The sequence below is a fragment of the Littorina saxatilis genome, linkage group LG9, assembly GCF_037325665.1.
Source record: "Littorina saxatilis isolate snail1 linkage group LG9, US_GU_Lsax_2.0, whole genome shotgun sequence".
In the NCBI taxonomy this organism is placed as follows: domain Eukaryota; kingdom Metazoa; phylum Mollusca; class Gastropoda; order Littorinimorpha; family Littorinidae; genus Littorina; species Littorina saxatilis.
Genome location: NC_090253.1, coordinates 23,940,544 through 23,952,040, shown reverse-complemented (window position 1 = coordinate 23,952,040; position 11,497 = coordinate 23,940,544). Strand labels below are relative to the sequence as shown.

Here is an 11,497-nt window from a genome sequence, read left to right as displayed (position 1 = left end):
TAGTTTCGTGATTACTTGGTCTTTCCTGCCTGAATTTGTTCATATTTTCTCGTTTTTAATGCTATCACACACACACACACGTTATTATTTGCACTTTCCCTATCCTAAAATATAATACATGTACAAACACACTCCCAAAACCAACAAAATAAAACTATACAAAACTATTGAACCTATTTTTTTTTTGTATCACTCATTTATTAGTCTTTTTTCACAAGCATTCACTTCACAGAATCCATTTGGCTCTTTCAAATTTAAGCTTTGATTTTTCACATATGCGTCACCACAATTCACACACACACAGACTGACATAATTTGTTCTTGCTTTGTGAAGTGTTGTCAGGTGTCTATTCCACTGTCTATTTCTGGTTCTTGTTCTTCTGGTTCCTGGATGACATCAAGTTAAAACAACGTTGATTAAAGGCACAGTTCTTCCCGTGTAAAGGATTCAGTTTAGACTTGTACATGGGATAAGAACATCTCTCCACTTGGTCATATACCAAAAATCAACAGCCTTGGTGCTCTTTGTACAAAGTGGGATTTTTTGAAAATTAATTTTGCAAAAGAAATGAATTCATCTTCAACTTTAACAAACCACAATAAATAGTCAGGGTGTTCATTTTTAGCATGTGACCAAGTGGATGGATGGTCTTATCTCATGTAAAAGCCTGGTCAGGTCTGAGATAATGAGCCAAAGTTTTAACAAAGAAAGGCGTGTGCCTTTAACTTTCAGAAGAAAAAAAAAGAAAAAAAACCCACCAAAAACAACCCAAGCCATGAAAATGAACAAACACTCTCTGAAAAATCCAGATTTAGCTCCATGTGAGGTTTGTCGACACACTGGATGAATCTCAAAAGATTCATAATTTTCTTTCAGTATGTGACGTCCCTTCCACTGGGTTATATCTGGAGTAATATTGCCACACTCTCAAAACATTTTTCTGAACACACACACACACACACATATATATTTTTCCGTATACGCAGAAATAACAAACAGAAACACACTAACACACACACAAACACACATGACTGGTCAGCTTACTGTACTCACCCTCGGTTCTCTAGGTTCCAAGTTTTCACCATACTGAATAGCTGAGTCAATGTGAATGAGTACGTCATTGATGCTGTCTTCATCCGTTGGATCCAGCGGTAAGAACCTCACCAGACTGAAATCATCAATCTGTAATCAAACAAAACACTAATGAGCACAAATGAAACAACACACTATATTCATACTCACTAATGAGCACAAATGAAACAACACACTAGATTCATACTCACTAATGAGCACAAATGAAACAACACACTTGATTCATACTCACTAATGAGAACAAATGAAACAACACACTAGATTCATACTCACTAATGAGCACAAGTTCTCTGCGCATTCCTTTAATATTTTCCTCTCCTAGTATATGCCACCCAAATAATCAAGATTCTGAAATAAAATGTTCAGACTGAGAAGTTATTAGCTAATACATGAAACATCAGAGTAAAAAATAAAAGAAGAGAAGAATAGTGGACAGTGAAACCCTTGGCAAAACCCTGAATTAGCCCCATGTGAGGCTCACAGTCCCACTGAGTGAATCTGAAACAGTCGGTCTTCATTCTATATGTGACATCAGATTCAGATCACTCCCAATTCCAAAGGGTAGATTTGGGACTATACCAAACCCCTTTATTAGAACCCTCGAATATAAGATCCGCCATACGACACATGTTTCTGGTACACGTTTTTCAGACACACAAGTGGATTATTTGTCTCACTTCTTCTTCTTCTTTTCGATCGCCGATCATACTTGGAGTCCAGATCTTGAGATATAATTAGTGGTTTTCTGCAGAGCAGCCACTGGCCCGTACAGCTTGTTGTGCAGGGACTCCGGCAATGGCCAGATTTCCTCTCTCAGCACCTGGTGCTTCCTGCAGTCTCGTAGGATGTGGGCCGTGTCCTGCTCTGCTTCTCCACAAGAACACATGGGGGAGGGCACAACATGCAGCTTCCCATGGAGATGCTGGTTAAGTCTGTTGTGTCCCGTTCTCAGGCGGAAGATGACCACCTGCTGTGGTCTGGATAGCAGGTGGTAGCTGTCCTGTGGCTGGGGCGTCCTGTGCAGAGACTTAATGATGGTCTTCATCTCTGTCAGGCTCACAGGGTTGTTCTCTTGCTCATCTTCTGCACCCAGCTTTGCCATCCTGTCCGCCTCTTCGTTTCCTTGTACACCACAGTGGGAAGGGATCCATTGCAGTACTGTCCTCAGGCTCTTGATGTTGTGTAGAGCGTGTTCCAGCTGAGGCAGTTTGCTACTGGTCATTGCTTGTAGTACTGACAGAGCGTCAGTCAGGAAGACCACCTGGTTGTCATGGTTGACTCTATCGTCGATGGTGTATGCTGCATATTTGTCTCACTAAAAGCAAGCGTATTCACTCCTTCACAACCCATACAAACCCGACAGAGTTATTTCCAAACATCGACATTGTCTATTCCCACTGAACTTCTATGCAGTGAGCCTTCCTCATCGTTAAGAAATATAACTCTTACACAGGCCATACAAAACCCCACAGAGTTATTTCCCAGCATTGGCTGTGATTCTACAGATTTCAACGTTAGAAACAACAACAACAAAAGTCACGAGTCTAGCAACACAATAAAGCCCTCAGTACAGTAGAACCCCTCTTTTAAGAGCCTTTGTACTTACATTTTCTGTACATTACCTCTGTTTATGTACCCCCATTTTAAGACTCCCTCCTTTTAACCCTTACGCTGGTTGTCGCAACATATGTCGCGCTACTTTACGTACACTGTTACCTGGTTGTCGCGACATATGTCGCGCTACTTTACGTATACTGTTACCTGGTTGTCGCGACATATGTCGCGCTACTTTACGTATACTGTCACCTGGTTGTCACAACATATGTCGTGCTACTTTACGTATACTGTCACCTGGTTGTCACAACATATGTCGCGCTACTTTACGTATACTGTTACCTGGTTGTCGCAACATATGTCGCGCTACTTTACGTATACTGTTACCTGGTTGTCGCGACATACGTCGCGCTACTTTACGTACACTGTTACCTGGTTGTCGCGACATATGTCGCGCTACTGGCTCAGTTTGCTTGGTCGGTTCCGATTACCTCCCATGGATGCGAAAACCTATATGACCGTTTTTCTTTATTTTTCTCTCTGTTAGTTCACCAGTGGCTATGTAACGTGTGTTACGGAATTGCACCAGTGTAAGGGTTAAGACCAGAATTTCTCACACTTTTGGAGGTCTTAAAATGGGGGTACATTTTCAGAGGTCATGAACAGAAAATTCGAGAAAACAGGGTCTTAAAAGGGGGGTTCCACTGTACTCTGGAGCACTATTGTGTTGCTAGACTCGTAGTGTGTATAAAGACGAGTCCAATACCATGGCAGCCATGGCAGTGTTGAGTGCTTTGTAGCGATGGCCGAACTTTGTGTCGTCAAACTCTTCTGCCAGCAAGGTGCCAACGTCCGGGTCCAGGTACCTGCAAAAAAAATTTTGTTTACAATTTCATAAATACGCAGACAGTACTCACCCAACCTCTTTCTCCCTCCAACACCAACCTACCTGCCACTGCCATTATTTATATTTCGATATAATTCACCTTTTCATAGTGACCACCTGTCCATATAAAGTCAACCACTTTTGGTCTGTCCCTTGGGTGGTTGTTATTACAGACAGGTTTGACTGTACCCGCAAGCGCTGCAAAGTTGACTTTGCAAAGTCAGTACTTCACGAAGCTGGCTGTATGAATTTTAGCTTAAGCACTGAATTTTCAGTAGAAAAAGACTTTATGAAGTCGACATCGACTCAATTAACGACCACCTTAACAAGAACAAAATTCTTCAGCCCACCTGTCCCTTCACGGAGCTGCAGATGCTTGAATTTTCGTTTAACTTTAAGCACTGAATTTTCAGTAAAAAAGACTTTGTGAAATCTTCACTAAGCAGAACAAAACATCTTCAGCCCACCTGTCCAGCTGTTTCTTCACTAAGCAGAACAAAACATCTTCAGCCCACCTGTCCAGCTGTTTCTTCACTAAGCAGAACAAAACATCTTCAGCCCACCTGTCCAGCTGTTTCTTCACTAAGCAGAACAAAACATCTTCAGCCCACCTGTCCAGCTGTTTCTTCACTAAGCAGAACAAACATCTCCAGCCCACCTGTCCAGCTTTTTCTTGTCCTTCTTGGACAGAAGGTCCAGCTTGGCCATGATGTTGACGTGGGGGATCTCCAGGCTGACCATAGTGGACAGAGCGGTCAACATGCCTGACACAAACTTGGAGGGTTCCACCAGGAACTGAGCGTCCAGCAGGAACACGCCGCACAGGTTGAAGTTCCAGCTCTGCAGCTTGTCGGCTAGTTGTCGCATCACTGGAATGTGTGTGTATAGCTCTATCTGACCTGTATAGCATTGACAGTCACAAGAAAATGTACAAGTAAAAAAGAAGAAAATTTAACAACAACAACAAAAAAAGGGGGGGGGGGGGGGATTTATTTTTATTTTTATAAAAGCTGTATCAAAAAAGTCTCCTGCAAAACTGAGGAGGGGCATTGATACACAACAGATACACATTTTAAAAATGTGACATTCTGATTCTGGGCTATGAAAATATGCTTTCCGAATGCACGGATCTCAACTGTTCAAAAGAATGTTTACCAAAAATGTGAAATCCCACACACAAATAATTTCTTACTAGTAATATATATATATTAATAAAGAAACATACCTGGCAAATCAAACAGAATGTAGTCATCTTCCACTTCATCCAGTTGCTCTTCCAACCAGTCCAGATTCTGTACTAGATACCTGAGAATGGAAAACAACACACATACTGCATTTCATTTTTAAAGAAGCACCAGGTTTACAGAGCTTATTGTAATTCATAGTTTTATAAATTAAGCTAACCACTGTCCACAGTCGAACTTGCCTTGGCGACCACCTCTCAATAATGAACACCTGCCAACAAACACCACCTCAAAGGAACCCGGACTAGATTTTTTCCTATAGTCCATTTTTAGTTGGTCCTGTCCATTTTTAGTTGGTCCCTTTGGTGGTCGTTATCGACAGGTTCGACTTTATATTGATCATTTAACTACATAGAGACATGTACATGGGTGAAACTGATCAGAATTGAAAATAAGGAAAATCAGTGAGGCTGGGGTCCAGGGGCCGCCCAGGCCCTGGTGGGGTGCAGGGGCAACGCCCTCTTAGGGGGCCTAGCCCCCCGGAAGAAAACGAAAAATCAGGCTTTTAAGGGTAAAAGTAGGCCTATCCTGGTATCTCAAACACACAAATTTGCACATTAAACATGGTAACAAATGCGAAGCTGTAGTCCGATAATTCGCGCGCCCAGTGAAACAAAGACTCCGCGATGTCCGGTCACTGTGTTAGAGAAAATACGGATCGGATCGCCGGCAAAAAATAAAAATAAAAATAAAAATTTTAATTTTTTATTTTTAAGATTTTCAAAATAAGGAATTTTTTATTTGACCAATTTCATTTGGCGGATTTCCGCCCTGAGGCGGAAGAGTTTCACCCATGCATGTATACATGTATTAATAAGTGTATACTCACTCCATGCAGAATATCAGTCCTCCATTTGGTCCAAAGTGTAATGCTTCATCTTCCATAGCATCATCAATATGAATCAATTCTCGGATGTCTGCAACAGTGCAAGTACATGTATACATATCATGTGTGTAAGTTGTAACAAAAATGACCTGTAAAGCTAAAAGATACACACATTGACACAAGTACATCTTCAGCTTCTAACTAATGCTTTATTGGGGATTAATCATCAATGACACAGGGGCTCACATCCATGAGAGGTGGCATAGGACAAATGTCCTGGACAATGCAAAAGTGATAGGACATTTGTCCTGAACAAAAATAAATCAATAGGACATATTTTTTCTAACACCAATTTTCGTTTTGGCGGCATGTTGCTTTTTCGGAGAAAAAAACCGCGAACTTGTCAACCGGCTTGGAGCATTCAGAGTTGCGAACCTTGGAAGCTCTCTATAAAAAGCACATACAGAGTCTCCCCAAGTTTCGTCTGCTTGGAGAGACACATCGCTTCGCAAAACATTGATAAAATAATCCAACTTCTGTAAATTGGAAAGTATGGACAATGTCCGGATCAAATGAAAGCATAAACGGACAATGACCACTTTGTGACAAAAACAATTGGACATATGGTCATGGCTCAGAAAAGGTGTCGAATTTGTGGGACACTTGAGTCACAAATACAAACTCTTGGATTACTTTCCATTTTGGGGTCCAGCAAAACTGTTTATGTGTTTAGTTGTGTCTGGGCAGTAACAATGTATTTTCATCAATTACTGCGGAATGAATTGCATTTTAAATTTTAACTGGAGTGTGTTACATAACACCGTGTCACACATTGTTTTCTAATATACAGTTAACAGTAAACCTATTACACAATAAAAGTTAACTGCATTAGTTAGTATCTACCTTGATCTTCATTTGTGAAAAGTGGCATTCCCCGACAGCAATAATCTGCATATCTAGGTACCCTAGGAATGTGTGTATGTTACATGAACACCAATAAACAAAACAACGATCAAACAAGTACTCAAAGAACTGAAAAGATTACTGTTTCAGCAGTCAATCAATTCTTAGTTCCACACACTTCATACGGACAGTCTGCAAAAAAAATCAAATCAGAACAAGATGTGAAAATGTATTCAAACAAAAATCAACTTTCTGTGTCTCACAACACAGACATTCAAAACTGCTAAATTCTTATTTATTTTACACACACAACCTTAGAAATACATGTAATGGGGAGAGAAACAAGTACATAATAGTAAAGAGTTGAAATGCATCAATGATACCGGACCCGTTATTCCCATTATCAGTTATCTGTCAGGTCATTCCTAAAAGTTTCCAATGAGTGTGTTACATTTCACCAAAAAAATCAAACTTTAGGACACTGTCAAGATATTCACATGAAAAATGCATGCAAAAGAATGAAAAATGAAAGAGCAAAACCATAACAACCTAACAATGATGTCTTATGACTTCTACCATGCTCCAATTCACAATACAGAGAAGATTTTCTCACTTTTGACACTGAGTGTGTTACATTTCACCAAAAAAGTCTTACTTCACATTATTTTGTAAGGTATAAAGCATATATCCATCCACTTGGTAATGAAAACAATACACTGTACAAAAAAACTTGATAAACCCCCCAAAAAATCTTCAGGTTGAAGGCGGATTTTGAAGTTATCAAGAAAAATGCTGTTTATTCGCCAATGAGTGTGTTACAAAACACTGTCATAACATGAACAAAACGTTGTTCATATTCAGTGCATTCAGTTAATTGTGAAATTAATTATAAGAATGACACCATGGTTGCTACACAACTATTGAAACTATTGTTGACACATTCCGACAGCAATAATCTGCATATCTAGGTACCCTAGGCAAGTGTGTGTGTTACATGAACACCAATAAACAAAACAACGATCAAACAAGTACTCAAAGAACTGAAAATTACCAATCCTTCAAAGTAAATTGTAACAAGAAGGGCAAAGCCCATACGACTCACATGCTTGACCTTGACCTTTACATGACCTTGACCTTCAGGGTCAAGGTCAAATAACTAAACCTAGCAATGACATCATACACTAAGAACTGCTTTACACATTTTTCCTACCAAAATACATGTGACCTTGACCCAAGGTCAAGGTCATCCAAGGTCATGCAACACAAAGCTGTTAATTCAAGACATAGGAAGTACAATGGTGCTTATTGGCTCTTTCTACCAGGAGATATGGTCACTTTTAGTGGTTCACTACCTTATTTTGGTCACATTTCATAAGGGTCAAAGTGACCTTGACCTTGATCATATGTGACCAAATGTGTCTCATGAGGAAAGCATAACATGTGCTTTTAAGTTTGAAACAGTTATCTTCCATAGTTCAGGGTCAAGGTCACTTCAAAATATGTATACAATCCAACTTTGAAGAGCTCCTGTGACCTTGACCTTGAGGCAAGGTAAACCAAACTGGTATCAAAAGATGGGGCTTACTTGCCCTATATATCATATATAGATGAGGTATTGAATCTCAAAAACTTCAGAGAAAATGGGGAAAATGAGAAAAAGAGCTGTTTTTTAGACAACATTTATGGCCCCTGCGACCTTGACCTTGAAGCAAGGTCAAGATGCTATGTATGTTTTTTGGGGCCTTGTCATCATACACCATCTTGCCAAATTTGGTACTGATAGACTGAATAGTGTCCAAGAAGTATCCAACGTTAAAGTTTTCCGGACGGACGGACGACTCGGGTGAGTACATAGACTCACTTTTGCTTCGCATGTGAGTCAAAAAAACACTCTAATTCAAAACAATAAACGCAGACATCCTTTTCTGTTTACTTGATTCATTCCTTACTTTGTTCCAGCAAGATTTAAATAATTTTCAAGATAACTAGCTCTACAAACTATTGGAGTGTGTTACCTCTCACGATGTGCGAGTGGTGTGAGTAACACACTCAACACTGTTCCTAAAAAAACCCACTCTAATTCAAAACAATAAACGCAGACATCATTTTCTGTTTACTTGATTCATTCCTTACTTTGTTCCAGCAAGATTTAATTAATTTTCAAGATAACTCTACAAACGATTGGAGTGTGTTACCTCTCACGATGTGCGAGTGGTGTGAGTAACACACTCAACACTGTTCCTAAAAAACCCACCTCTAATTCAAAACAATAAAGGCAGACATCATTTTTTGTTTACTTGATTCATTCCTTACTTTGTTCCAGCAAGATTTAATTAATTTTCAAGATAACTCTACAAACGATTGGAGTGTGTTACCTCTCACGATGTGCGAGTGGTGTGAGTAACACACTCAACACTGTTCCTAAAAAACCCCACTCTAATTCAAAACAATAAACGCAGACATCATTTTCTGTTTACTTGATTCATTCCTTACTTTGTTCCAGCAAGATTTAAATAATTTTCAAGATAACTCTACAAACGATTGGAGTGTGTTACCTCTCACGATGTGCGAGTGGTGTGAGTAACACACTCAACACTGTTCCTAAAAAAAACCAGTCTAATTCAAAACAATAAACGCAGACATCATTTTCTGTTTACTTGATTCATTCCTTACTTTGTTCCAGCAAGATTTAAATAATTTTCAAGATAACTCTACAAACGATTGGAGTGTGTTACCTCTCACGATGTGCGAGTGGTGTGAGTAACGCACTCAATGTAAAAAAACATATATTTCTTTTTCCTGTAATTTATTTCATTAAATTGGCATGAAAACAAAGCACAAGGTGAACTGTATGGAAAGACTATAGAAAAGGCCAGAAAAAACACATGCAATGACATGAACGCTGAATAACTTGGGAAATTGGTTGAATTGTCTCAAACATATGTCTTTAAAAATCAAAATAAAGAAAAATCTTTGTCCTAAAAAATGCAAATTTTATCAAAACAAATCACAATAACACTTCTAACTTTCAGATGAAAAAAAAGGAAGTAAGTTGTTATTTGGTGAAAATAACAGTGTTTCAAACTGCAGGTGAGTACGTTACATACAACGAAAAACCAGTGGTTCTTACTTTGGCCGTTTACGTCCATGTCCTCCATGCCACACTGAGTTCTGAGTTCGAGACAGTCAATGCAACTTTGTAGCAGACGATAGAACAGTTGTTTCCACCGTTGGAAGTCAGGAACATGTCGATAAACAACTTTGATTTACGTTGTTACTTTTCGCGGTAACACGAAAGTACACAACAACGAACTTAAGACTTATTTTCATTGCTTTGTCTTCTGTGTTTGTGCATATTTTTTTTTTAAGTAGTAGATTGTTCTTTCTTGTCCAAGTTTATCGCTTAGTTCAACGTCTGTCATCATTATTAAAAGCGCGGCAAAAGCTAAAACTGCCTACGTGACTCCAAACACGAAAAGTAACATACTCACCGTTGGATCTAAACTTGATCTCAGCCGACTGTTGGGGTGAGGTACTGGTTATCGTGCAGTATGTAAACAATAACTAACACCTTCTCTTTCCATCTCCATCAAGTTCTTATCCAAGCAGTGTGTGTAGTACGCGCAAATACGACGTTTCGACACCAAGTAAAAAAGTGTCCCAACTTCCGGCCCGAAAATCAACGTAAATTCACTCTACTATTGCGCCTTGCTCGAAAACAAAGTCATCAAACCTTTCGGTTTCTACCAGAATAGTAACTGTATTCATATCTGCACCCCGTGTCAGTACTTTCAAAGGTAGAATAAACCATAACTGAGCGTGTGGGGCGTTTGAATGGGGTAAGGGTGGAGTTCGACGCCATTTCTGAGCCGTGACCATATGTCCTCTTGCATGAAAAATGTATAGGACATTTGGAAAAAATATCCGTGTATGTCCGATGTCCGACGTGGATGTGAGCCCCTGATGACATGAACATTTTTGTCCTCAAAATTGCATTATCTAAAACATAAGTTGACGAAAATTATGTACACACCAGTATTGGCAGTAATGAACACATACTACTACATGTACTAGTATTTAATTATTACCAAGATTACAACAACAGATGCACCACTGAAGGTATACACTGATACTTATAGTGACACAGAAAGCTGACAGTACCTGCATGTACTGGGTAATCAAAATGCTCTGCAGCTGGGTCAAGGTTAACGACTTGCACTGAACGCCTCAGCACCTCACAATGTTTCACGATGTTACTGCAGTATGTTGACTGAAACAGGAAAAAAGTGTATCAAAACTTCAGTTTAGCCCTGCCTTTCAATTATAACACACCCCCCCCCCCCCCCACCCTTTCTTCATTGGCTTGAAGAATAAGACCCCCCTGATGTAAGACCCTGCAATCATAGACATTTTGTTTATAGTCTCTGTAAATGTACCTTCTTTTTGACTCTAGTTAAGACTCCCACTCTTTTTTAAACCTGATTTTCTCAGATTCTTCACTTTTCTTGACTCCAGTGGCAGTGTACGTGTTAATATCATAAGTTTTCTAGTCCAAAAGCTCAAACTCAAAGCCATTCTGCTAATGATCTTAAACTCCTCCATTTTGCCTGCCTTGTTTCAACCCCAAAGAACAACAAACATTTCTATGAGTAAACAAACACACTGTTTTCCTAGAATTTCAAAATATTGTTCTGAAAATGTTAGTTGTAGAGTGTAGCCTTGCAAACACACCGCAAAGACAGATCAGCTGGTTGTGCATTTCAGCCACAGGTATCCATCTCTCACCTTTCCTGAGCCCGCTGGTCCCATCACGAGCTGACCGTAACGCCCCATTTTGTGTCAAACGGTTTTGTAATCTTCAACACAGAAACTGTAGAGATCAACACTCCCCAGAAACAAAATACTAAAACGATTTGGTCGAAAACTCAAGTTTCACTTTCCTTTGATAGCCGCCATGCTGCTTTCTGACGGGGAGGTATTAGTTCTTACAG

The 11,497-nt window shown here is 39.6% G+C and overlaps 1 protein-coding gene across 1 annotated transcript; it reads right to left on the bottom strand.

The window, feature by feature from the left end:
- Positions 1-166: 166 nt before the first annotated feature.
- LOC138975662 (GPN-loop GTPase 3-like) lies at positions 167-11,490 on the bottom strand. The gene is made up of 8 exons (XM_070348397.1): positions 11,292-11,490; positions 10,668-10,776; positions 5,607-5,694; positions 4,759-4,838; positions 4,192-4,432; positions 3,414-3,513; positions 1,055-1,183; positions 167-387 (listed from the first exon to the last, which is right to left on the bottom strand). Exons 1-8 carry the CDS (start codon positions 11,337-11,339, stop codon positions 340-342), a joined length of 843 nt encoding a protein of 280 aa, XP_070204498.1. The 5' UTR covers positions 11,340-11,490; the 3' UTR covers positions 167-339.
- Between the last annotated feature and the right edge of the window lie 7 nt (positions 11,491-11,497).

Excerpts from the sequence above, each read along its gene's own strand:
- LOC138975662 (XM_070348397.1), bottom strand. The coding sequence starts at position 11,339 with ATGGGGCGTTACGGTCAGCTCGTGATGGGACCAGCGGGCTCAGGAAAG. Across the intron at positions 1,184-3,413 it reads ACACTGCCATGGCTGCCATG|ATTGATGATTTCAGTCTGGT; the intron begins GTATTGGACTCG and ends GTTTGATTACAG. Across the intron at positions 388-1,054 it reads TGGAACCTAGAGAACCGAGG|GAACCAGAAGAACAAGAACC; the intron begins GTGAGTACAGTA and ends GATGTCATCCAG.